At 44.0% G+C, this 27,856-nt stretch overlaps 2 protein-coding genes and 1 long non-coding RNA gene across 29 annotated transcripts in view; 1 reads left to right on the top strand and 2 right to left on the bottom strand.

Moving 5' to 3' along the window:
• Window positions 1-618: 618 nt before the first annotated feature.
• On the bottom strand, window positions 619-4,627 carry LOC106607952 (uncharacterized). Of its 2 annotated transcripts, none has more exons than XR_006770306.1 (2): window positions 3,811-4,627; window positions 619-1,407 (listed from the first exon to the last, which is right to left on the bottom strand). It is a non-coding gene; the product is annotated as an uncharacterized lncRNA (long non-coding RNA). The 2 variants fall into 2 exon arrangements; XR_001329347.2 differs by lacking the exon at window positions 3,811-4,627 and adding an exon at window positions 2,565-3,523.
• Window positions 4,628-5,285: 658 nt separating this feature from the next.
• On the top strand, window positions 5,286-8,330 carry LOC106607946 (serine protease 23). Its single transcript, XM_014205460.2, has 2 exons — window positions 5,286-5,561; window positions 6,298-8,330. The coding sequence occupies exon 2, from the start codon at window positions 6,317-6,319 to the stop codon at window positions 7,829-7,831; it is 1,515 nt and encodes a 504-aa protein (XP_014060935.2). The 5' UTR covers window positions 5,286-5,561; window positions 6,298-6,316; the 3' UTR covers window positions 7,832-8,330.
• Window positions 8,331-8,379: 49 nt separating this feature from the next.
• The window catches only part of LOC106607944 (clathrin coat assembly protein AP180), a 64,026-nt gene continuing 44,549 nt past the window's right edge, over window positions 8,380-27,856 (bottom strand). For 4 of the 26 annotated variants that reach the window (XM_014205440.2, XM_014205451.2, XM_014205443.2 and 1 more), the window contains 11 exons: window positions 19,697-19,870; window positions 19,297-19,371; window positions 18,800-18,874; window positions 16,636-16,701; window positions 11,840-11,959; window positions 11,567-11,591; window positions 11,312-11,378; window positions 10,368-10,421; window positions 10,144-10,224; window positions 9,947-10,055; window positions 8,380-9,832 (listed from right to left, as the gene is read on the bottom strand). In XM_014205440.2, the coding sequence (XP_014060915.1) occupies window positions 9,966-10,055; window positions 10,144-10,224; window positions 10,368-10,421; window positions 11,312-11,378; window positions 11,567-11,591; window positions 11,840-11,959; window positions 16,636-16,701; window positions 18,800-18,874; window positions 19,297-19,371; window positions 19,697-19,870 (827 nt within the window). In that variant the 3' untranslated portion in view covers window positions 8,380-9,832; window positions 9,947-9,965. The remainder of the gene's footprint in view (window positions 9,833-9,946; window positions 10,056-10,143; window positions 10,225-10,367; window positions 10,422-11,311; window positions 11,379-11,566; window positions 11,592-11,839; window positions 11,960-16,635; window positions 16,702-18,799; window positions 18,875-19,296; window positions 19,372-19,696; window positions 19,871-27,856) is intronic. The other 22 variants (XM_014205452.2, XM_014205456.2, XM_014205454.2 and 19 more) reach the window with 19 other exon arrangements.

Below are 27,856 nucleotides of genomic sequence, written 5' to 3'. Positions count from 1 at the left end.
CGCTCTTGAAATGCACCTGCTGTTGATAGGGTGCACCACGGGTGGCACGCTAGCGTCCCACATAGCCCCAAGAGGAGTTAACGCCCAAAAACAACTGCTTCCCAGGCACCAATGACCTTGATTAAGGCAGCCTCCCCTCACCTCTGATTCAGAGGGATTGGGTTAAACGCGAAAGGATCATTCTATGAAAATTGTGGATTTTTGAACAGCGAACTTTTACAAATTTGTATTCTTTTTGTTTTATCAAAACTTATAGTCAGATAATAGTTAACTGCTTAACATTATAAATCAACATAAATGACAGCTTAACATCGTTTTTTATTTTTACTACATTACATAAAAAAATGCTTGTGCTGCCTTTTTGTCACTGGTGTTACTTATATTTCAGATGACAATTCAGGCTTTCTAGAATGTAATTTTAGACTTTAATTTGCATATATAATCAAAGGGTGAAAAGGTTAATGATAATACTAAGAAATTGTTTGGATTAGTAATAATTGACTTTAAACATGCTTGTGTAAAGTTCTATTGTCTGACATTTTTTCATTTATACTATTGTTTTTTTGTTGTTGAAACATTAGAAATAATTGAGGTTGAGACATCAAAATTGAACGATCATATTCTTAAAATGTTTATTAATGAATCTAGCAACAGTTAGGTACTATAGATACAAAAACCATATTCAATTAAATTGGGCAACACCAATTTGCCATACAGTAATACCATTGACGCAATGTAACACCAGTGACACAATGTGAAACCAATGACAAACATAAGATTAATTAAACACATTTTATACATTTATTAGTAATATTTTTAATTACAAATCATTTCAGATTTCATAAAATGGGGTGATTTAATATGAACAATGAAATGACGGTTGTTGGTCAAAGATTAAGACCAAAAGATGAAGTGTATTGACTAAAATGTTTTGCCTGCTGACATCATGTCTTAGGTAGAACTGTCGTACAGCTCTCTTGTATATTTCAGACAAGCTTGTTTGTCGAGCTCTGTTTCATGGCTTCCAGGCTTTGTATGAAAAACCAATGCTCTGCTCACATAACTTTTTGAATGTATATTTCTTTATCAGCTTTCCTGACAGTATATTTACAAACCCCTGTTTGGCTTTGGCTGCTTTGTACTTTGCTCTTAGATCCCCCCCCCCAAGAGACCATAGTGGAAGTTTAGAGTTGTTCTAATTGATGGAGAGGCCGGGCAGCCTTGTAGAGTGCTTCTCGTCTTCGTTTTTGGACTGTCAAGGTCTTGATTTTTAGCCTGCAAACGGTGATGTTTTTGTATCTGTGGTGTAGTCTTTTGTACTTCTCCATCTTCTCTTGCAACACCTGACGTTTTCTTCTGCCTATCTGTGCTTCTCTCCTGCGCAATCTCCACCCTTGGATTCGTTGTCTGTGAAGATGTAATATATAATTGTATTCGATTTCCAGTGTAAGATGCAGGCAACATAATACAAATATGAAATGCTACTCTGTCACACCTATCCACAAAACTACGTAGCTTGTTAAAACAGTATATATCAATTATTGTGCCATGTGACAAATATATCCTTAAAGGGATAGTTCATCTGAATTACGAAATAACATATTGGTTTCCTTACCGTGTAAGCAGTCTATGGATAAGGTATGATCGCAATCAATGCTTTGGTTTTGTGCCACAAATGCAAAATAATTAGCATTTGAAACAGTGGCCAGGTAAACAAAAGCATGGCTTGCTGTCATACCTTGTCCATAGACTGCATACATGGTAAGGAAACCAATATGTAATTTGGATGAACTTTCCCTTTAAGTAACTCTGTAGATACAGAGTACATATGTCTTCCTATAGACACAGTGTCTTAATTCTGACCTTGTCGTACTGGGTTCACTGTCTGGAGTGGATGGGGGGGTCAACACTGTCGTTACTGCTCTCAATCTATCTGTGTTTTGCCTGTCTGACCCGCAATTTAGTTCGCCCCTGTCTTATTTCCCTTTCTGTGAGATCCTTCACTCTCTTTCTTTTTTGAATCTCTAAATCCTTTAAAGTAAGTCTGGTGTTTTTGTTTAAGGTAGGCTGCTCTGCGGTGTGGGTCAGCATGCCTGCGCTGTCTGTAGAGTCTTTGCTTTTCAACAGCACCTAATTTCACCATATCTATCAAAAGAAAAGCCATATTATGCGATTACAATATTGAAACAGTAATAAAACGCTAATAGTCTTTTTTTTATATAATTATTGGGGGTTTTATGAAACATTCCGTTGAGAAAAAAGTTTGTGGTGTTATTGATTGTCACTGGCGTTATCATCATGTCACTGGTGATACCAGCAAGAACAGTAACAACAGTGACAAATCTGCAGACAAGAAGGCATATCTAAGATGGCAGCCAATTACCAGTAGCTCAAACCACAAATCTTAAATTGTAAATAAATCACTTAATCATGCAATTTTATCAATAATTGTAACACAATTTCCTTTCCCCTTACTGTAAACTGTACAACACCAGTGACACAAGTCCTTGCATGAAATTACCAAGTTAATCATCAAATTGTTAAGAGAGAGAGTGCACACTCACCATGTGCTTTTCAAAACAGTCCCATCTCCAATGAACACGTGACCCAGGAAGAACTTGGCAAGGATGTTGCATTTTTTCAAAGTGGTGTTTTTTATACATTTTAACACCAGTGACATGAAATTAAGGGTCAGCTATTACTTGTAAATTATTTGTAATATTTATTTGATATTTTTGTTTTTTAAGTAGTCCACTAAATAACATACTGTAATGACCTGACTAGATCGTGAAGGAACAATTGTCCAGACAGAGGATGGAGTTAACGAATGGACGGTTTATTAACACAACTTAACACAGGCTACTGTTTGGCCGTAGCCCACGCCAAATAAATGAAAGGTACACTACAAACTAACCGTGACCTTCTCTTGTGAAGCCCGGACGTAAGAGAGAGAACAATGGCTAAACCCGGTCTTAACTTCCAACGCTCCATCCCCCTGCCCAACCCCCCTTCACGCCACTCCACCAACCACCAGGCTGCCCGGTATCCGAACATTCCAGGCATTCCCGTGATTGGCAGATAGCAGGTTGATTGGCATGACCCCGCGAACACTGGTAAGTACGACACAACCCACTAATAGCCTAACACATAACCCACAACTGTCTGTGCGGGTCGCTACAATACTTTCCTTTGTATTATGACATTTAAAGAGGGATAAAAATATATTTTACAAATGTTTTGCAATATAACTGTCTTACATATGTTTTATTAATAATAAAACACTTCAATTTAAACAAAAAATGTATATTTTTGGTGTCATTATCTCACACTTTTAAGTGTTGGGCCTGGGACAGGAAAGCCACCATTTTCGTAGAATGACCCAAAAGACCATTTTAGGTTGAATGTGTTCAGTTGTGCAACTGACTAGGTTATCCCGTTTCTTTTTATTGCCACCATATCCTTCTCTTTCAAAAATCCTGTTCTGTCTTTCTCTCTCCAGTGCTCTTTCTACATTCCAATCTATCCCATTTTCCCCCCCACCCTCCCCCCTGTCAAACATACTTATTACTTCCTCAACCTCTTGAACTTTATTAAGACGTCTGTTCCCTTTTCCTTTAAACCTCTACACAAAACTTTCACTCAGAAATACTCCTTTTCTAATTTCCTGAATAACTGTCCAAAACTGTTCTGTATTTTATTCTCCTCACACCATTTGTTATCTTCACTGTCAAAGTGGAGGCACTTTTCTTAATTGTCCCTATTAGAATGCTTTATTTCCCTCAAACAAACTAAACAACAACATTTACTCACATCCACGGACCAGGATGGAATCAACATCAACATCTTTACAGCAGGAATGACTTAGGCTGAGTTTAGATGGCACGAGGAAGACGGTAGACGGCAAATCGGATGTCATTGTTTTCAAGGAGAGAACGACTGTAAATGCTGTTAAGGTTGGCTGTGAATGCCATCAGCAGCCACCGTAGACGGGACTTGCAGCCAGGGTTGAAATATTTACATTTCTTCTGTCTGCCATAGTGTGGTTTTCTACCGGATGTTGATTTGCACTGTTTGTTTACTGAAATCACCATAGCAACACATACCGTCGTGCTGGCTAGATTTTATAGTCACTGTTTTTCTTACTTTCTTGTCCCGCTATGCCGATTGGTATGACCGTTTTTGCGTCACATTGACTCCTTTACCGCATCTATTGTATGTGGAGCCCACAAGCTTGCTGCTCCACAAAGGGCTAAACCTCTAGAATGGGGTGTGAAGTTCAGTCGCGGAGACTGTTATAATCGTGTTTAACATACATATTTGCACATTGTTGTTTGAAACCCACACTGGAGTGATTATCATCTCTCTCTAATCTCAGAGATAATCTGGCACATCTCACTAGGGAGGGAGAGAAGAGAAAGAAGTTCCATATTACATAAAGAGAAGAGACATAGAATGAACACAAACACACAGTGTGTTCTCTTTCTACTCCTCTGCTTTACCTCACTTTTGCACTCACCATTCAGCTGTTGGTATATCAATATGCAAAGTTGTTGTTATTATGGCTATCTTAAACAAACCATTTCCGTCCTGTCATGATGATGAATGACAACGACCAACTTTGGCTCTTTCATTGACCTCTGTTCCACGAGGCTGCTGAGGGGAGGACGGCTCATAATAACGACTTGAATGGAACCAATAGAATCTCATCAAACACATGGAAGCCATATGTTTGATGTATTTGATACCAATACACCCATTCCACTCCAGCCATTACCACGAGCACATCCTCCCCTATTAATGTGTCAGCAACCTCCTGTTCTCATCAACCAATGGAAGAGTTCTACCAGGCTGCCCATTTACACAGAAGGGGAAAAAGCAAACAGTTCTTATATCCTTAAAAGCCTTATAATGGCATGCATTGTTGCATGTATGGGACCCATATAGAAACAAACACAGCATAGGAAGAGAGAGTCACACATCCACAGGAAGTTACATGTTAAGGCAGACATATATATGGTAGCATGAACCAGCCAAAGCTCTCTGTTAAAGACTGACATTTTTAGATCTTTGACTGTGAGTACTGTTATTGCTATACTGTGTATTTTAAAGAGGAAAGTTAATTTGTCATAAAACAATACAAAGCAACACCTGTAGATGTGTGAGGTGGTCAATGCAAATAAGTATACTGGAGCAAAAAAAAGTATAAAATACAATAACACGTTTTATATCATTTGCATGGTTGTGGACATAAATTCCACAGTTCACATACTGAAGAACTTAATTCAACTTCAGTCAGTCCTCCTCCTTGCTTTCCGCAACACCAGGCAGTACCTCCCCCGGTGTTGCCTTGTAACATGAACGAGCCGCACTTTGTTATTCCCTTTTTTTCTTCATTATGGACAAATCTCAGTGAAGATATTGCGTTCCGTTTGTTTGATGCGCTGGCGATGATGGGACGCGGTCTTTCACTCACTGAATCATACCCGACTGGATGAAATACCGATTTATATATTAAAAGAGGCATTTTGCTGACTTCTGCATTTCTTGTCAAATGCTTGCAGGTATGATTGTTTTGTTTACACTCCATTTCAATCAGTTCACGTGTTAGGCAGGAATGTATAGACACAGGCCAGGCATTACTAATCAATGATCATCAACTTCAATTTCGACTACAGTTGCATTATTTACTTTGCATTGTGATTTTCTATGGGTGATTAGACTACTATGACCATTCTGAGAAAATGTTTTATCACCATTACGCTTCACACTATAGGCAATAGGCCTATGTACAGTATTTCCACTAAATCATCATCGTTTCCGTATTAATAAAATCATATTTCTGGTCAGGTTCATACCTATGTTCTTCTTTTATCAAGCAGTTTCTTTTGTAGTCTTGCTGCATTATAATAAAGATTTCGTTGAGTGTACGAAAGTCTATGACAATATTTATAGTTGGAAAACAAACATAAAATGGCCTTAGTTCCATTTTTCAATCATGGTATCATCAGGTGAAAGTGGGCTATTGTTGGAGCCCAACGTTAGTTAGGCTACTACTTGTCTGAATAAGCCAGTTGCCTATGCCACATAACTGTTCCAAACGTATAACGGACTTCACTACCAGCGGCATCTGCCGGTGAGACCGCTATTGCAAAGATAAGCCTTCAATAACACTAAAGCAGTTTGTGATGACTGTTGGGGATAGAGCACCCTCTGCTGGCCTGAGCCCTCATTTTATACACCAGTCACCTATGTCTTTCTTTTAGCTCACTCTTCCCTCCTCTCTCCTCTGTTTCTTAGGCCCTGTTGGAGCAGTGTGATGGGCCCCATTCCCCTGTGTCTGCTGCTCTGTGCCCTGCCCCTGTGTGTTCCTGTCTGGGGGGGCCACGGTGACGATGATGATGATGATGATGATGATAAAGAGTATGGCTGGTCCGTGCAGAGTGTCCCGTTGATTCTGGACAGGCACACAGTGCATCTGCAGACTCCCAAATTTGGGGGGAAGGGTGGGGGGGCAGATGGGGAAGGGGAGGGGATGTGTGGGATAGAGTGTCGGAGCGCTCTCCCCCCTCCCGACCAGGCCACGGTGGAGAGCATGCTGGGATACGAGACGGTGTACGAAAACGGCACGCGCACACACACCGATGTCACACTGCAGGGCCTGAATGAGACGACTTCACGCACACCCTCACACACTCGCAGGAAACGTCAGGTGTACGGCTTGGATGGGCGCTTTGTCATCTCAGACAGCCACTTTACCACCAACTACCCGTTCTCCACGGCGGTCCGCCTGTCCACGGGCTGTTCCGGGGTCCTGGTGTCTGACAAACACATCTTGACGGCAGCCCACTGTGTCCACGACGGGAAGGACTACCTGCAGGGGGCCCACAGGCTGAAAGTCGGAGTCCTACAGGTAAAATCTAAACGAGGTAGGGGTGGGGGGAGGAGGGGGGGGAGGAGGAGAGGTGGGAGGAGAGGAGGAGATGTGGAAAGGGTGGGAAAGGTGGGAAAGGTGGAAGGAGAGGAAGAGGTTGGAGAAGAGGAGGAGGATGGGAATGGGATAAATGAAGAAGGACCGAGACAGGAGCAGAGACGGAGAGGAGGGAGGCGGAGAGGAATGAAGGGAAAGGGGGAGATACAGAACGCGGTTGATGGGGAGACCGGAGCAGAGGGAGGTGAAGAAGGGAACACAGAGAAGGAGAGAAGAGAGGGAGGGGGTAGGCAGAGAACGAGAGGTAGCAGAAGTAGCCGTGTACAACGCAGCACAGAAACTAAAAAGCAGCCCTCCTTCCGCTGGACACGCGTGAAACAAATCCACATCCCCAAGGGTTGGATACACACAGGGGACGATGACACTAATGCCGTCACCCCTGACTATGACTATGCCCTCCTAGAGTTGAAACGGCCAATCAAACAGAAGCACATGGAGCTGGGGGTGGCGCCCGCTGCAAAGCCCCTCCCCTTGGGTCGCATCCACTTCTCAGGGTTTGACAATGAGCCAGAGGGAGGACAAACAGAGGGAGAGAGAGAAAAGGTGGTCTATCGATTCTGTTCAGTGACGGAGGAGTCAGACGACCTGTTGTATCAGCACTGTGACGCCCAGCAGGGGGCGTCAGGTGCTGGCGTGTACATCCGGCTCAGACAGGAAGTGGAGGGGTCCAATAAGAGGAAGTGGCAGCGGAAGGTGATTGGAGTGTTCTCAGGGCACCGCTGGGTGGAAGGGGACCGGGGTGAAAAGAGGGATTATAATGTGGCGGTGAGGATCACTCCACCTAAATACGCTCAGATCTGCCACTGGATCCATGGGGATCCCAGCATGTGTGCGAAGGCCTGAGAAGCCAGGGATCTGCTGGATCTGTCAGACTGATCAGAGGAAGAAACAAATGTTCATCTAGCACTTTTCACTGAGACCTCAAAGTGCTGAAATGGTGGTCAACGAACTATCAAACGGCCAGCACAGACAGATCAGATGGAATAGGATTTTGGAATATGGGATGATTTTCATGCTCCGGTCAATCAAACAGATTTCTATCCAGAATGCCCAAAAATTATTTTGAGGTCTCAAAATTCTATGGTGCTCTCCGAACACTAACAGGCTTTTCAGTATTATATGTCTTTATGTGTTGCTTCCAAGAAATGCCCATTGTGCACGTAATACGGGGGCTAAGATTAATTCCATTGGTGCTTATTTTTATCATCTCTGCATGATTCATAGTTTTGCTATCTGGCTTAAATGTAAATGTGTCTTTGTTGAGTATTTCCTAAATATACATTTAGCTTGTTAAAAATAATCTGTATTTCTTTATATTAAAGCCTACCATTGAATACCAAAAGAATGTGTGATGGACTGAACATCAAGCATGAATGACAACAGTGAAGACATCAGTGTATTTGAATTTTATTGGATCTCAATGGGACTCACATGCAAGTGGGGGAGAGGAGAGGAGTGATGCCATCCAAGAACCAAACAACACTGCCTTCAACCAAATATATAGCAAACATTGTTATCCACATTATTGTATATGATACGTTTTATGTATCTTTTTCTTTCTCAACACATTAAGATAGTCACTTTGGAAGAAAAACGACACATGGAACATCCAGTGTATATCTGAACACTTTACAGCCAATTAGTTCGCAACACCCCTGGAGTGTTGCTACAGGGACGATACAACCGTACTGATCACTGCACCACAATGACCTTGTGGAAGTGTCCCAATAATGTTTACAAACATTTCCTTGTCTCATTCACTCCATGACCACTGATAGGTGTAAGGACTGCATTGTTTCCACCAACTGCCTTTCACCTATCGATTCAATTCAGATAATTGGCCGTTAAGGAAAGGAGACAAGTATATTTAGATTTTTAAAAGTATTTGGATGCAGCCCAGATCAACTTCACTTGACATGCTTAAATGCAGTACCACTTCACACCAATAGGGAGTGCAACAGTAAACACTGGGACTGAGTTTGCATTCAATACTGCCTTCAAATACAGATAGGGAGATACTGTACAAGGGAAAGGATCTTTTTTGAATCTTCTTGCATTTTTTTCAATCTTACAATTCATAGACATAATTAAAATATATGATACATTTTCTCTCAAAATAAAGACTAAAGAAATATATGTATAATCTATAATTTAAAATGTTCAAAAACGCATATGTCAATTTGAACAGTCAACAAATTTTGCATGTAACACACAATAAAAAAAACAGACAAAATAAAAACAAAAATGAATTGAATGTAAAATGGAAGTTGTCATATGATTCATCATCTCGTAAACCCAGATTTGTGATGATACATATTTCAATATTCATCAATATACACCCATAGAACTGTATAAGAAGCTGGATGGATCAATGAATGGAGAGAAGTACAACTAAGTGTTGAATAACATCAGCAACACAGCTCAGTACAGAATTTGATTGGACAGCAAGGGAGGGGATAGGGCAGGGATTGGCCAGTGAGGTTTACACACACCGAACACAGTCCACGGTTAACAACACATTCCAACTCAGCTCTTTCAGGGAGTACCAGAATGATTCAAAATACAATAGAATTTTTTATGTTACATTTTTTTGTCTTAATTTAAGTAAAGGATAACATTGAAGTACACTCACACAGACATACACATTTTTGTTTTCTGTATTTAGGATTCACATCCACGGTTTGTGCTAAAACATCAGACAGAGAGGGAGGGCGGGGTTACGGGGAAGTCAGAGGGCAGGGGTCGTAATGCTGATGGCTGACTGGCTGAAGGGACTTGGGCGTGACAGGAAGGCGGGGAGTGCACACATCCACATCCATAGAGCTCCAGACACAATGACAACCTCTGGAGTGGAGAGAGAGAGAGAGAGTTGATTACCACAATGTTATTCTGAAACTCTCTCTTTTCATTGCATTGTGTGTATGTAGTTTGGTGCCACTGTGATAGAGAGAACCCTACCTTGAAGGGTTAGAGGGGTTTACATGAAGTCCTTGATGTTGAGGTCATCCAGGGCATTCTTGGGGGGTGGAGGCCTCCTCGGACTCCCGGCCATCCCTGGAGATCCCATCTGTCACAGGAAACACTGTGTCATGGAATAGGTGTGTGTGTGTGTGTGTATGTGTGTGTGTGTGTGTGTGTGTGTGTGTGTGTCTTACCGGTGCTCCTGGGGTTGCAGGGGCTCCAAAGCCTGGCCTAACCATGGGCATCATGGGAGCTCCAGCCCCGACCGCGCCACCCTGAGACAGAGAGAGGAGACAGTCAGACGCTATGGCAGCTACTATCTCTCACAGTGGCACCAAACTACGTGGGCCACCTAATGGGGTCATTGGCCATCTTAGGTGCTCCTAATGGTCCTAGACCGAGGGCGGGGTGGTCTTACCATGCTGAATCCTTGGTTAGACCCCATAAAAGAAGGGGACCCCATTGGAACGTTCTAGGGGTGTGGAGGGGGGAAGAGGAGGTGGGATGTTACTACACTACATACAACACAGGCACAACAAAGACAACACTGCAACTGCAAACACACAGACATATCATTGACACACACACACAACACAGACAAAGACATCATTAAAAGAGATTCAACACAGAGAGAGAGAGAGAGATCACATAGAAAACCTAGCCTCTAAGATCAGGTTCAGGTGATTTGCTCAAGCAGAAGCATTTGAAGAGCACAGGGTCAATTATAGGAACACATGATCAGGCAGACCAGTTTAATCAGCAACTAAATATCTGATTTTTATATCAGTAGTGAGGCTTTGGCTAAATTAACAGCTGAAGCCATGGGGTAATACAGCAACTATAGACCCTATAGCGAAAGCTTTTTGGCCAAGTGAAGCAATGGTAAGTGCAGCATATTAAATTATGAAGCTAAAGTGATCTAAATGCGACTGTTTTGTAGTGTGTTTCATTTGGACCCTAGGAAGAGGAGCTGTTGCTAAAGAAAGCCAATGGGGATGGAAATAAAGATATATGCAGATGAGCAGGGCATTTCGGGGTCAGCGAAGGGTCATGTGGTTTGCTCGAGGTCAGAACCATAAGAGAAGAAACGGGAAGTGGTTTTCCAAGCAGCTCCTTAGTTTGGGACAAACATCAGCCCTCCCAGAGCTCTCCAGGGGTTATTCCCAATCCAACCCCTAGTTTTCCCACAAAATGTTCACCCCTTTTAAACCGAACGCCAAACTCCAAATTTCCATTTTCCCAGTGTTGTGATTGGACCACCCTGGAGAGTCAGAGAGGAAAGGCGCGTGTAATTGGTTCCATTCCATGCCCGTCACTGCCATGTCGCTGCACTCCATGCTATTTGAACCAGACAACATTTACCATGGGAGCGCCCCAACTGGGAGGAGCTACCTGAGGAGTTGACCAGCCTCCCATCGTGTTCTCCCCCCTGCGGAAGAGATGTCAATCAGTCAGTAAGCCAAAAGAAAATGAGAAAGAAAAGACAGCTATAGCCTCCCAACCTTTTAAAATGTAAAGCTCATTGACCACATGGAAAATGCTATGTGATTGTAATCCATGGCATTAAGTGACATTTCGACACACAAATAGACACAGACTCAAAACAGGAAAACTTACGGTTTTTGGCTCCCCATTCCCAGATCTGAGAGAGAGAAAATAAGACATTGGACAATTAATATTTCCCAGTCACAGAATAATGTCTGTTCAGTATCTTATCACATTTGTAAGTACTATGTAACATGATGTACCGCCACTCTAATGACAATGTACCTAGCAGCGGTATGTAACTACCATGTAAATTCATGTCTATGCATAGGTGGGCAGCACCATGATGCTGAAATGCTTCAGGCCAATTAGAGGTCACTGTCCTGCGTCTGCTCAGAGACTTACTGCTAGCCATGCTAGCCATGGTGGCGTCCAGGTCTCCTCCCATAGGTTTGACTGGAGACGAGGCTGCCCCGGCCTGGGGCGTCATAGAAGGCATCAACACATCCCCTAGACCATCAAACGCTACAGGAGACACGAGGAGGGGGGAGAGAGAGATAGCAATGGGGAGGGGGGAGAAGAGGATGGAGAGGGGGAGAGAGAAAAGGGAGAGAGAGAAAGGGGTGAGAGAGAGGGAAAGGGGAGAGTGAGAGAGAGAGAGAGAGAGAGAGAGGGAGAGAGTGAGAGAGAGAGAGAGAGAGAGAGAGGGGGTGAGAGACAGGTTTAGATCAAACAGCCACAATAATCCTCTCAGATCATAACAGGAGGGGTCCTCCTTACGAGTGGGATTACCATGATAACATATTGATACGGTCTCCATGTCAACAGTGATCAGAGACGAGTATAGCAAGCCCTTGTACTGACACTCACTATGACTGTGAGGACATGTACTGTGCTTTCACACACACACACACACACACACACACACACACACACACACACACACACACACACACACACACACACACACACACACACACACACACACACAGTTTAAGTAATGCTCTCCATGTACATGTAATATCAATAAAGAGCATTTATATTTTGTTTACTTAACACTACTCAATAGTGTTACACTCTTGTGGTGTTATCTACAACCTAAAAGGTTTCTTCGGCTGTCCCCATAGAATAACCCTTTGAAAAAACATTTTTGGTTCCAGGTTGAATCCTTTTGGTTTCCATTTAGAATCCTTTCCACAGAGGGTTCTACATGGAACCAAAAAGGGTTCTCCTATGGGGACAGCCGAATAACCCTTTTGGAACCCTTTTTTCTAAGAGTGTAGTATCTTATTAGCTAGATTGTTTGAGATAGGGTATCACCCTCTGTATCTAGGTGACAGTTAGGATGCAGCCTCTACTCTAGAGTGAGAAAGCACTGCAGCCTAGCCAGTACAAAGCTAAATGGGCATTGTGATGTGAGCATCTCACACATTGTATATATTAAGCATCTGGCAGAGCAGAGGGACCAGAACAGCAGCAGCTCTCCTACTGCAATGCAGCAATGCACTGTGGGAAACCAGCACATCAATGGGCCAGAACACTCACCCAATCAGAGTGCAGGAAGCAAGCAATGAGCCAGCCCCAGAGCCAGATGGAGAGAGGGTGGAGAGAGAGAAGAGAGAACGAGAGGATAGAGAGTGTGAGAGCGAGTGATTGAGAGCGAGAGACAAAGTGCAGAAGGACAAAAAGGGAGAGGGAGAGGATGGAAGGGTAAGAAGAAAGGGAGAGAGTAGTGAAGGGAAAAATAATGGAGTGAGTTAGATGACAAATGTTGCGAGAGAAAGAGAGATGGAGGAGAAAGAGTTAAGCCTTAAGCAGAAGTATTTGCAGATCGTCAGTAACATAGCATGCAGGCTAGTGACAGCCATGACCATGAAACAGGGAACATTGCCACGGTAACCCAGTTACCAGGGTTACCAAGTGGCTGAGTGAAAAACACTCAGTTGTCTCACACTTAGTTGTCTCTCTCATCAACTGAGTGAGAGAGACAACTAAGGACAGAAGCTAGAACAATAATGACCATACAAAACAGCAGTATGCATGTGGAATGGCCATAAAACCAAGTTACATACAATCAGGATGTATTCATTCAGACAGACTCATGTTCATATACATGTGTGTTGTCTGTTGTTACTAGTGTTATTAAATAAGTCAAATCAAGGAATGATCACTGTATACAAAATATGGATGTGAAATAACATATCTAGATTGTCAAAAATACACACACAATATGCTTTTAATATATCCACTGTAACTGTATAATGTCAGATATATTTGGCGATGTGGTTACATATTACAGTACAATGGAAAATATTATGTGGTACAGTTGAAGTCGGAAGTTTACATACACTTAGGTTGGAGTCATTAAAACTCGTTTTTCAACCACTCTACAAATGTCTTGTTAACAAACTATAGTTCTGGCAAGTCGGTTAGGACATCTACTTTGTGCATGATACAAGTAATTTTTCCAACAATTGTTTACAGACAGATTATTTCACTTATAATTCAATGTATCACAATTCCAGTGGGTCAGAAGTTTACATACACTAAGTTGACTGTGCCTTTAAACAGCTTGGAAAATTCCAGAAAATTATGTCATGGCTTTAGAAGCTTCTGATAGGCTAATTGACATCATTTTAGTCAATTGGAGGTGTACCTGTGGATGTATTTCAATGCCTACCTTCAAGCTCAGTGCTTCTTTGCTTGACATCATGGGAAAATCAAAAGAAATCAGCCAAGGGGACTGATGCACTTCACAAATACACTGTGTGCACAATTATTAGGCAAGTCAGTATTTTGACCATATCATCATTATTATGCATATTTCCCAACTCCAAGCTGTATAAACTGGAATGCTTATTGGATTTAAGCATATCAGGTGATGTGTATTTGTGTAATGAGGGAGGGTGTGGCCTAAGGAGATCAACACCCTATATCAAGGTGTGTATAATTATTAGGCAGCGTTTTTTCCTCAGGCAAAATGGGCCAAAAAAGAGATTTAACTGACTCTGAAAAGTCAAAAATTGTAAAAAGTATTTCAGAGGAATGCAGCACTCTTGAAATTACTAAGACATTGGGGCGTGATCACAGAACCATCAAACATTTTGTTGCAAATAGTCAACAAGGTCGCAAGAACCGTGTTGAGAAAAAAAGACGAAATTAACTGCAATATTCCAGAACTGCAACCTACCTGGAGTGCCCAGAAGTACAAGGTGTTCAGTGCTCAGAGACATGGCCAAGGTAAGGAAGGCTGAAACCCGACCACCACTGAACAAGACACATAAGTTGAAACGTCAAGACTGGGCCAAGAAATATCTGAAGACAGATTTTTCAAAGGTTTTATGGACTGATGAGATGAGAGTGACTCTTGACGGACCAGATGATGGGCCCGTGGCTGGATCAGTAACGGACGCGGAGCTCCACTTCGACTCAGACGCCAGCAAGGTAGAGGTGGGGTACTGGTATGGGGTGGGGGTACTGGTATGTGGCGGTATTATTAAAGATGAGCTAGTTGGACCTTTTTGGGTTGAAGATGGACTCAAACTCAACTCCCAAACCTACTGCCAGTTTTTAGAAGACACTTTCTTCAAGCAGTGGTACAGGAAAAATTCTGCATCTTTCAAGAAGACCATGATTTTTATGCAGGACAATGCTCCATCGCATGCATCGAAGTACTCCACTGCGTGGCTAGCCAGTAAAGGCCTTAAAGATGAAAGAATAATGACATGGCCCCCTTCCTCACCTGACCTAAACGCTATTGAGAACTTGTGGTCCCTTCTTAGATGGACGATTTACGGTGAAGGAAAACAGTGTCTGGGAGGCTGTGGTTGCTGCTGCACAAAAAGTTGATGGTCAACAGATCAAGAAACTGACAGACTTCATGGATGGAAGGCTTATGACTGTTATTGAAAAGAAGGGTGGCTATATTGGTCACAGATTTTTTTTTGAAATGTCAGGAATTGTTTATACGTTGAGTTGTTTGTTTTATTCTCACTTTAACAGATGAAAATAAACAAGTGAGATGGAACTTTTCATTTTTCATTTAGTTGCATAATAATTCTGCACACTAATAGTTGCCCAATAATTGTGCACACATAGATATTCTCCAAAGAAAGCCAAAACCTCACTTTTACTTTCTTAAATATTCAGGTTTGAGGTTTATTAACATTTTGGATTGACCGAGAGCGCTGTAGTTGTTAAATAATAAAATTTATCCTCAAACATACAACTTGCCTAATAATTGTGCACACAGTGTAGATGGCCTCATGAGGAAGGAAAATTATGTGGAAATATTGAAGCAGCATCTCAAGACATCAGTCAGGAAGTTAAAGCTTGGTCGCAAATGGGTCTTCCAAATGGACAATGACACCAAGCATACTTCCAAACTTGTGGCAAAATGGCTTAAGGACAACAAAGTCAAGGTATTGGAGTGGCTAGCACAAAGCCCTGACCTCAATTCTATAGAAAATTTGTGGGCAGAACTGAAAAAGGATGTGTGAGCAAGAAGGCCTACAAACCTGACTCAGTTACATCAGCTCTGTGAGGAGGAATGGGCCAAAATTCACCCAACTTATTATGGAAAGCTTGTGGAAGGCTTCCCAAAATGTTTGACCCAAGTTAAACAATTTAAAGGCAATGCTACCAAATACTAATTGATTGTATGTAAAGTTCTGACCCACTGGGAATGTGATTAAATAAATAAATGCTGAAATAAATCACTCTACTATTATTCTGACATTTCACATTCTTAAAATAAACTGGTGATCCTAACTGACGTAAAACAGGGAATTTTTACTAGGATTAAATGTCAGGAATTGTAAAAAACGGAGTTTAAATATATTTGCCCAAGGTGTATGTAAACTTCTGACTTCAACTGTATATTTAAGCAATAATGCCCGAGGGTATGTGGTATATGACCAATATACCATGGCTAAGGTCTGTTCTTTAAGCACGACTCAACGTGGAGTGCCTGGATACAGTCCTTATCCCCCGAGGTGCCTTATTGCTATTATAAACTGGTTACCAACGGAATTAGAAGAGTAAAAATAAATGTTTTGTCATACGGTCTGATATAACACGGCTTTCAGCCAATCAGCATTCAGGTTTTGAACCATCCAGGTTATAATTACTGTTATGTGTCTTGCATACAATGTGAATGGGTCATGCCTGGTGGGTGTGTCGTGCATCGGTAGGTACGTTACCTGCCATCAGCTCAGCACCAGAGGCAGCTGCAGGGGCAGCAGGCTTGGTCTCTCCACCAGTGGAGTCTGATGGGTCAAACCAAACCATACCAGGCCAAGGTGGGCCAAGCCATTAGCAGTGCAGCATGAGGGCAGAGAAGGGTTAAGAAGTCAGCCTTCCACTCCACACTAGGAACACCAAACAGATAGAGCAGCGTTATCACTGTCAGATAGGACAGTAGACATACACAGGTATACACACATACAGTACACACCAATAGAAACTCATCTGATCCCAATATGCTGTGCCAAGTCTACATCTAAACTCAGCAAAAAAAGAAACATCCCTTTTGCAGGACCTTGTCTTTCAAAGATAATTCGTAAAAATTCTAAATAACTTCACAGAGGCGGCGGCAGGTAGCCTGGTGGTTAGAGTGTTGGACTAGTAACCGAAAGGTTACAAGATCAAATCCCTGAGCTGACAAGGTAAAAATCTGTTGTTCTGTCCCTGAACAAGGCAGTTAACTGACTGTTCCTAGGCCGTCATTGAAAATAAGAATTTGTTCTTAATTAACTTGCCTAGTTAAATAAAGGTAGAATTAATTAAAAAACAGATCTTCATTGTAAAGGGTTTAAACACTGTTTCCCATGCTTGTTCCATGAACATGCACCTGTGGAACGGTTGTTAAGACACTAATAATTTACAGACAGTAGGCAATTAAGGTCACAGTTATGAAAACTTAGGACACTAAAAGAGGCCTTTCTGCGGGCTCTGAAAAACACCAAAAGAAAGATGCCCAGGGTCCCTGCTCATCTGTGTGAACGTGCCTTAGGCATGCTGCAAGGAGGCATGAGGACTGCAGATGTGGCCAGGGCAATAAGTTGCAATGTCCGTACTGTGAGACGCCTAAGACAGTGCTACAGGGAGACAGGACGGACAGCTGATCATCCTTGCAGTGGCAGACCACGTGTAACAACACCTGCACAGGATCGGTACATCCGAACATCAAACCTGCGGGACAGGTACAGGATGGCAACTACAACTGCCTGAGTTACACCAGGAACGCACAATCCCTCCATCAGTGCTCAGACTGTCCGCAATAGGCTGAGAGAGGCTGGACTGAGGGCTTGTAGGCCTTTTGTAAGGCAGGTCCTCACCAGACATCACCGGCAACAATGTCACCTATGGGCACAAACCCACCGTTGCTGGACCAGACAGGACTGGCAAAAAGTGCTCTTCACTGACGAGTCACGGTTTTGTCTCACCAGGGGTGATGGTCGGATTTGCGTTTATTGTCGAAGGAATGAGCATTAGACCGAGGCCTGTACTCTGGAGCGGGATCTATTTGGAGTGGAGGGTCCGTCATAGTCTGGGACAGTGTGTCACAGCATCATCGGACTGAGCTTGTTGACTTTGCAACCAATCACAACACTTTGCGTTACAGGCAAGACATCCTCCTCCCTCATGTGGTACCCTTCCTGCAGGCTCATCCTGACATGACCCTCCAGCATGACAATGCCACCAGCCATACTGCTCGTTCTGTGCGGGATTTCCTGCAAGACAGGATTGAGCACGTCTGGGACCTGTTGGATCGGCGGTTGAGGGCTAGGGCCATTCCCCCCAGTAATGTCAGGGAACTTGCAGGTACCTTGGTGGAAGAGTGGGGTAACATCTCACAGCAAGAACTGGCAAATCTGGTGCAGTCCATGAGGAGGAGAGGCACTGCAGTACTTAATGCAGCTGGTGGCCACACCAGATACCGACTGTTACTTTTGATTTTGCCCCCCCCCCTTTGTTCAGGGACACATTATTCAATTTCTGTTAGTCACATGTCTGTGGAACTTGTTCAGTTTATGTCTCAGTTGTTGAATCTTGTTATGTTCATACACATATTTACATATGTTAAGTTTGCTGAAAATAAACGCAGTTGACAGTGAGAGGACGTTTCTTTTTTTGCTGAGTTTACTTAGCAACACAAACTCAATATGCTCTAGAGAGGATTATGGGTCATCACAAATGAGAAATGTTGATGAAGGTGAATGACATGATAAAAATAATCAATTAAATAATAAAATAATAAATCAAAATGATGGATTTTTTGCTCAAGAGAGATATTTTTTCACAAAGGCCACTCGTGAAGACGGGGCATAGTGAGGGGTGGGGGGAGGGTGTACAGTTACCCACCCCCAAACAGGTCCATGATCACCCCCTTGTCCATTGGGGGGGCTGAGGAGAGGGGGGTAGGGGAGGAGAAGGAATCTGTTATAAGGGGAGGGTAGAGGAGGATTAGATTGGTACACAATCAGTATCCCTGAAATACAATAATTCACATGCACAAATGTACATATAGAAACAGCACTCCAAACACATGCTGAGAAAGACAAGGTTTTAATTTATAATACATAAACACACTGAGACACAAAGTAGAGTGGAGAGAGAGAGAGAGAGAGAGAGAGAGAGAGAGAGAGAGAGAGCAGCTGAGGCCCTGCTCAATAGCCTGTAGCAGACCCAGAGGAAATCATTCACAATTCCTTTTCTTCACTGATCAAGGACAACAAGATAACCGATGGAGAGAAATAAGATGGAGAATGGAGGAGAGGGGAAAAGAGGGCAAAGGGAAAGAGGGAGAGGGGAGGAGAGTACCAAGGAGGAGAGCAGTGAGATGACGCTAGTCTGGGTACCTGCTCCAAACATGTCAACACTGGGGGCAAGGTCTGCTTTGGTGAAGCTTGGATCTGGCCTGGAATCAAACATAGCTACAGGGCAAGAAAACACCCACCCCCCCACACACACAGAGATGAGTACAGCAGAGTACAAACACTGATTAATTAGATTAACAATTGTGATTGAAAGGCAATGCAGGAGCAGAGAGGCAGCAGAATGCATCCAAGCTGAAAGGTAGCAGAGGAACAGAAACATGTGCAAGTTAGCCTCACAAAGAGAAAAGGACACCCAGGAAAAATGCAGTCGACTGAAAAAACGCAGAAGAGAGGAGGACATGGATGCAGAGTAGAGGACAGGGACGAAAGGGGACAAAAGCATAGGTTAAGAAGTACCACACACACATGCATAAACATTTACCACTCAAGAGGTCTATCGATGGGGGTGGTGGGGGGATAGGTGCTGTGATGGTGGATGAGGGGGCAGAAGGGGGCGCCACTGAGTTAAAGCAGTTGTTCTCCATAGGCATCATGGCAAACAGGTCCAGCCCTGGGCCTACTGCATCTGAGCTACCACCAGAGGGGGCAAAGGCGTCTTTGGGAGGAGAGAACAGGGGGAAGGGATGACAAGAGAAGATGAGGATGTTACGCAATGACCACAACACAGTGTAAAACGAAGAGCTATATTCTGTTCAATAGGGAAGAGGAGTAGCTGCATTTGTCTGAGATTCTGAGGGAGAAGATACAAGCTCAGTTAGGAATTCACAGCTCCATATTCTTTAGGAACACACAGTAAATGTAAAAACGATGAAGTACTGTATATGATCAAGAGATAATCTGGAAAATATGCATGTCTGATGAAAAATTATAGGAAAAGAGCATGATTTGTGAAGAGGTGAAGCAGGAAACATCTTTGAAAAAACAATATTAGTAATATTCATCCTCTCTCATTATACTCTCTGGTATACCAATAACCAGTGGTGTAAAGTACTTAAGTAAATATATTTTAAAATAATACTTAATACGTTTTTTGGGTATCGGTACTTTACCATTTATATTTTTATCAACTTCTACTTCACTACATTCCTGAAAAAACTATATAATTTTTACTCCCTACATTTTCCCTGACACCCAAAAGTCCTTGTTACATTTTGACAGGAAAATGGTCCGATTCACACACTTATCAAGAGAACATCCATGGTCATCCGTACCTCCTCTGATCTGGTGGACTCACTAAACACAAATGCTTGATTTGTAAATTATGTCCGAGTGTTGGAGTGTGCCTCTGGTGATCCGTCAATAATTTAAAAAAAGAACATTGTGCCGACTGGATTGCTTAAAATAAGGAATTTGAAATGGTTTATACTTTTACTTTTGATACTTAAGTACATTTTAGGAATTCAATTTACTTGTAATACTTACAGTTGAAGTCGGAAGTTTAGCCTTAGCCAAATACATTTAAACTCAGTTCTTCACAATTCCTGACATTTAATCATAGTAAAAATTCCATGTCTTAGGTCAGTTAGGATCACCACTTTATTTTAAGAATGTGAAATGTCAGAATAATAGTAGAGAAAATTATTTATTTTAGCTTTTATTTCTTTCATCACATTCCCAGTGGGTCAGAAGTTTACATACACTCAATTAGTATTTGGTAGCATTGCCTTTAAATTGTTTAACTTGGGTCAAACGTTTAACGTAGCCTTCCACAAGCTTCCCACAATAAGTTGGGTGAATTTTGGCCCATTCCTCCTGACAGAGCTTGTGTAACTGAGTCAGGTTTGTAGGCCTCTTGCACGCTTTTTCAGCTCTGCCCACAAATTTTCTATAGGATTGAGGTCGGGGCTTTGTGATGGCCACTCCAATACCTTGACTTTGTTGTCCTTAAGCCATTTTGCCACAACTTTGGAAGTATGCTTGGGGGCATTGTTAATTTGGAAGACCCATTTGCGACCAAGCTTTAACTTCCTGACTGATGTCTTGAGATGTTGCTTCAATATATCCACATAATTTTCCTTCCTCATGACCCCATCTATTTTGTGAAGTGCACCAGTCCCCCCTGCAGCAAAGCACCCCCACAACATGATGCTGCCTCCCCCTTGCTTCATGGATGGGATGGTGTTCTTCGGCTTGCAAGCCTCCCCCTTTTTCCTCCAAACATAACGATGGTCATTATGGCCAAACAGTTCCTTTTTTGTTTCATCAGACCAGAGGACATTTCTCCAAAAAGTACGATCTTTGTCCCCATGTGCAGTTGCAAACCGTAATCTGTTTTTTTTATGGCGGTTTTGGAGCAGTGGCTTCTTCCTTGCTGAGCGGCCTTTCAGGTTATGTCGATATAGGACTCGTTTCATCTTCACAAGGTCCTTTGCTGTTGTTCTGGGATTGATTTGCACTTTTCGCACCAAAGTACGTGTCACGCCCTGACCATAGAGAGCCTTTTATTCTCTATGCTGGTTAGGTCGGGGTGTGACTAGGGTGGGTTATCTAGGTTGTTTTATGTCTATGTTGGCCTGGTATGGTTCCCAATCAGAGGCAGCTGTTTATCGTTGTCTCTGATTGTGGATCATATTTAAGCAGCCATTTCCCCACTGGGTTTTGGGGGATCTTGTTTTGAGTTAGTGCATGTAGCACCTCTGATGTTACGGTTAGTTGTTTGTTTCCTTTTGTTTTGTAAGTTTCACTAAATAAAATGATGTGGAACTCAGAGCACGCTGCGCCTTGGTCCGTCTCTCCACACAACCGTGACGGAAGATCCCACCACAACAGGACCAAGCAGCGTGCCCAGGAGGAGATGGCATCCTGGGCTTTGGAGGAGATCGAGCAGAAAATATCCTGGACTTGGGAGGAAATCATGTCAGGACACGAAAGCCTGCTGTGGAAGCAGACGCAAGGAGAGAAGGGAGGACAGTGACGACGCCGGGGTTCGCCGGGGTTTTTTTTGGGGGGGGGGGGGGACACGGGGTGGTTGGCGGAGCCGAGGGGTGAACCAGTGACAACCTGGGAGGAGGTAGAGAGATTATCAGTCGACCCAGGGAGAGTGCCAAAGCCCGCCAGGGAGTCAATGGAACAGTGCGAGGAGGGATACCGGAGAATGGAGTTGGCGAGGAGTATGCGGCAACGCAGGCGTTTGGAGGAGCGTGTCACCAGTCCGGTGAAATCTGTGCCGGTCCCACGCATCAGGTCTCCAGTGCGCCTCCCCAGTCCGGTACGTCCTGTGTCTCCTCCTTGTACTCGCCCTGAAGTACATGTCCCCAGTCTGGTACGTCCTGTGCCTGCTCCCCGCACTCGCACTGATGTACACTTCCACAGCCCAGTACGTCCTGTGCTAGCTCCCAACGCTCGCCGTGCGAAGTGTGTCATTGTTCCGGTACAAGTTGTGCCGGTTCTACGCACAAGGTCTCCAGTGCGCCTCCACAGTCCGACACTGGCCTGAAGAGCGTGTCACCAGTCCGGTGCAACCTGTACTGGCCCCACGCATCAGGCCTCCAGTGCGCCTCCCCAGTCCAGAGCGTCCTGCGACGGTCCACAGTCCGGAACCTCCTGCGACGGTCCACAGTCCGGAACCTCCTGCGACGGTCCAGAGGCCGGAGCCTTCCTCTGCGACGATGCCCAGTCCAGGCACGGCGTCCAGTCCAGCTCCAGGGCCGGAGCTTTTCTCTGCGCCGGTGCTCAGTCCAAGCACGGCGTCCAGTCCCGCTCCGAGGCCGGAGCCTTCCTCTGCGCCGGTGCTCAGTCCTGGCACGGTGTCCAGTTCCGCTCCAAAGCCGGAGCCTTCCTCTGTGTCGGGGCCTGGTCCAGGCAGGGCGGCCAATTCAGCTCCATGGCCGGAGCCTTCCTCGGCGCTGGTGCCCAGTCCGGGTGCAGCGTCCAACCCAGCTCCATGACCGGGGCCCTTCTCCACGCCGATGCTCAGTCCGGGCAGTGTTCTACCCAGCTCCATGGCCGGACCCGTGGTCTGGGCGGGGGCAAAGACCCGCACCAGAGCCGCCACCGACACTAGTAACCCCCCCTACCCTCCCCAGTTGGTTTCAGGTTTTGCGTCCAGAGTCCGCACCTTTGGGGAAGGGGGCTACTGTCACGCCCTGACCATAGAGAGCCTTTTTTATTCTCCATTTTGGTTAGGTCGGGGTGTGACTAGGGGGGTGTTCCTATCTAGGTTGTCTAGTTCTATGTTGGCCTGGTATGGTTCCCAATCAGAGGCAGCTGTTTATCGTTGTCTCTGATTGGGGATCATATTTAGGCAGCCATTTCCCCACTGGTTTTTGTGGGATCTTGTTAATGTGGAGTTGCCTGTGAGCACTCCATAGCTTCACGTGTTCGTTGCTCTTTATTGTTTTTGTGAGTTTAATTTAATAAAGATATGAAACTCTACGTACGCTGCGCCTTGGTCTGAGTATGATTACAACGACGATCGTGAAAGTACGTTCATTTCTAGGAGACAGAACGCGTCTCCTTCCTGAGTGGTATGATGGCTGCATGGTCCCATGGTGTTTATACTTGCCTGCTATTGTTTGTACAGTTGAACGTGGTACCTTCAGGCATTTGGAAATTGCTCCCAAGGATGAACCAGACTTGTGGAGGTCTACCATTTTTTTCTGGGGTCTTGGCTGATTTCTTTTGATTTTCCCATGATGACAAACAAAGAGGCACTGAGGTTGAAGGTAGGCCTTGAAATACATCCACAGGTACACCTCCAATTGACTCAAATGATGTCAATTAGCCTATCAGAAGCTTCTAAAGCCATTACATAATTTTCTGGAAATTTACAAGCTGTTTAAAGGCACAGTCAACTTAGTGTATGTTAACTTCTTACCCACTGGAATTGTGATACATTGAAATATAAGTGAAATAATCTGTCTGTAAACAATTGTTGGAAAAATTACTTGTGTCATGCACAAAGTAGATGTCCGAACCGACTTGCCAAAACTATAGTTTGTTTACAAGAAATTTGTGGAGTGGTTGAAAAATGAGTTTTAATGACTCCAACCTAAGTGTATGTAAACTTCCAACTTCAACTGTAAGTATTTTTCAAACCGAATACTTTTAGACTTACTCAAGTACTATTTTACTGGGTGACTTTCACTTTTACCTGAGTCATTTTCTATTAAGGTATATTTCCCTTTACTCAAGTAAAAGTAGAATGGTGCCGGAAGGGATGGCTGCCGTTTTACGGGTTCCAAACCAACTGTGCTATTTAGTTAGTTTTTTCGCATTGTTGTAACTCATTTTGTACATAATGTTGCTACTACCATTTCTTATGACCGAAAAGAGCTTCTGGACATCAGAACCGCGATTACTCACCTCACTCTTGGCAAAGGTTTTTCTTTAATGAGTCTAACGCGAAGGATATACTGCTTTGCAGGGTGCCTTGTACGAATTTGCAGCTGAGTAGGTAAACCACCACTACCCTCCGTATTATTGACCAACGTGCAATCATTGGAAAACAAACTGGACGATCTACGAGTAAGACTATCCTACCAACGGGACATTAAAATCTGTAATATCTTGTGTTTCCCCGAGATGTGGCTGAATGACGACACGGATAATAAATAGCTGGCTGGCTTCTCTGTGCATCGGCACGGCAGAGCAGCTACATCTGGTAAGACGAGAGGCGGGGGTGTGCGTTTGTTTGTCAATAACTGCTGGTTCGCCATGTTTAATATTAAATAAGTCTCGAGGTATTGATAAGCTGTAGACCAAACTATCTACCTAGAGAGTTGTCATCTATATTATTCGTAGCCGTTTATTTACGTCCACAAACCGATGCTGGCACTAAGACGACACTCAATGAGATGTATAAGGCCATAAGCAAACAAGAAAATGCTCATCCAGAAGTGGCACCCCAGGTGGCCAGGGACTTTAATCAGGCAAATTTAAATCCGCAACCAGAGATGGGGAAAAAAACTCTAGACCACCTTTACTCACACACAGAGATGCGTACAAAGCTCTCCCTCGCCCACCATTTAGCAAATCTGACCATAATTCTATCTTCCTGATTCCTGCGTACAAGCAAAAACTAAAGCAGGAATGTCCAGTAACTCCCTCAACACGGAAGTGGTCAGATGACGCTACGCTACAGGACTGTTTTGCTAGCACAGACTAGAATATGTTCCGGGATTCATCCAATGACATTGAGGAGTATACCACCTCAGTCACCAGCTTCATCAATAAGTGTATTGACGACGGCATCCCCACTGTGACCGTACGTACATTTCGCAACCAGAAGCCATGGATTACAGGCAACATCCGCACCGAGCTAAAGGCTAGAGCTGCCGCTTTCAAGGAGCGGGACACTAATCTGGACGCATATAAGAAATCCTGCTATGCCCTCAGACAAACCATCAAACAGGCACTAAGATTGAATCCTACTACACCAGCTCTGACGCTCGTCGGATGTGGCAAGGCTTGAAAAATATTATGGACTACAAAGGAAAACCCAGCCGTGAGCCGCCCAGTGACACAACCCTACCAGATGAGCTAAATGCCTTTTATGATCGCATCAAGGCAAGCAACACTGAAGCATGCATGAGAGCACCAGCTGTTCCGGATGACTGTGTGATCACACTCTCCATAGCCGATGTGAGCAAGACCTTTAAACAGGACAACATTCACAAAGCCGTGGCACCAGACGGATTACCAGGACGTGTACTCAAAGCATGCGCGGATCAACTGGCAAATGTCTTCACTGACATTTTCAACCTCTCCCTGACCGAGTCAGTAATACTTACATGTTTCAAACAGACCACCATAGTCCCTGTTCCCAAGAAAGCGAAGGTAACCTGCCTAAATGATTACCGCCCATAGCACCCACGTCTGTAGCCATGAAGTGCTTTGAAAGGCTGGTCATGGCTCACATCAACACCATCATGCCTGAAACCCTAGACCCACTACAATTCGCATATCGCCCCAACAGATACACAGATGACGCAGTCACACTCCACACTGCCCTTTCCCAGCTGGACAAAAGGAACACCTATGTGAGAATGCTGTTCATTGACTACAGCTCAGCGTTCAACTCCATAGTGCCCACATAGCTCATCACTAAGCTAAGGACCCTGGGACTAAACACCTCCCTCTGCAACTGGATCCTGGCCGCCCTCAGGTGGTAAGGGTAGGCAACAACACATCTGCCACGCTGATCCTCAACACTGGGGCCCCTCAGGGGTGCGTGCTCAGTCCCGTCCAGTACTCCCTGTTCATCCACGACTGTGTGGACAAGCACGACTCCAACACCATCATTAAGTTTGCTGGCAACACAACAGTGGTAGGCCTGATCACCGACAACGATGTGACAGCCTATAGGGAGGAGGTCAGAGACCTGGCAGTGTGGTGCCAGAACAACAACCTCTCCCTCAATGTAAGCAAGACAAAGGAGCTGATTGTGGACTATCGGAAAAGGAGGGCCAAACAGGCCCCCATTAACATCTACGGGGCTGAAGTGGAGCGGGTCGAGAGTTTCAAGTTCCTTGGTGTCCACATCACCAACAAACTATCATGGTCCAAACACACCAAGACCGTTGTGAAGAGGGCACAACAACACCTTTTCCTCCTCAGGAGACTGAAAAGATTTGGCATGGGTCCCCAGATCCTCAAAACGTTCTACAGCTGCACCATCGAGAGCATCCTGCCCGTTTGCATCACCGCCTGGTATGGCAACTGCTCGGCATCTGACCGTTAGGCGCTACAGAGGGTAGTGCGTACGGCCCAGTACATCACTGGGTCCAAGCTTCCTGACATCCAAGACCTATATACTAGGTGGTGTCCGTGGAAAGCCCAAAAATTGTCAGAGACTCCAGTCACCCAAGTCATAGACTGTTTTGCAACCGCATGGCAAGCGATACTGGATCACCAAGTCTAGGACCAAAAGGCTCCTTAACTGCTTCTACCCCCAAGCCATAAGACTGTTGATCAAATTAATAAAATGGCCACCCGGATTATTTACATTGACAACCCCCCTGCCCCTTTGTTTTTACACTGCTGCTACTGGCTGTTTATTATGTATGCATAGTCACTTTACAAATTACCTCGACAAACCTGTACCCCGCACATTGACCCGGTACCGGTACACCCTGTATATAGCCTCGTTATTGTTATGTCATTTTGTTGTGTTACTTTTTTTTAAACTTTAGTTTGTTTAGTAAATATTTCCTCAACTCTATTTCTTGAACTGCATTGTTGGTTAAGGGCTTGTAAGTAAGCATTTCACGGTAGATCTACACCTGTTATATTCGGTGCATGTGACAAATACAATTTGATTTGATTTGACAATTTAGTACTTTTTCCACCACTGCCAATAACACACCAGATTTACAGAGTGTAACCAAGGAGCTTGCAGATGCATTTTGGGATAGAGTTTACCGAAGGAAAGGAAGCCCCAGGCGAAATCTAGCATGTATCGGTCAACCACTGTTCTCATAGCAACTTCAGCACCAATCTCCATGGTAACAACATCCGCCATGCCTAAAAACAACCAGCAGCATCACATCTCTAGGGAAACTAGCTACACCCGCCCACAACAATGGAATCAACACACTAGCCATACACAAAAGCAAATATACAAATGGATGCACCGAGCACT

This window comes from Salmo salar, chromosome ssa06 (assembly GCF_905237065.1).
Source record: "Salmo salar chromosome ssa06, Ssal_v3.1, whole genome shotgun sequence".
NCBI classification, from domain to species: domain Eukaryota; kingdom Metazoa; phylum Chordata; class Actinopteri; order Salmoniformes; family Salmonidae; genus Salmo; species Salmo salar.
The sequence above is the reverse complement of the archived record's forward strand: the minus strand, read 5'-3'. Positions and strand labels throughout refer to the sequence as shown.

Excerpts from the sequence above, each read along its gene's own strand:
- LOC106607946 (XM_014205460.2), top strand. The coding sequence starts at position 6,317 with ATGGGCCCCATTCCCCTGTGTCTGCTGCTCTGTGCCCTGCCCCTGTGT.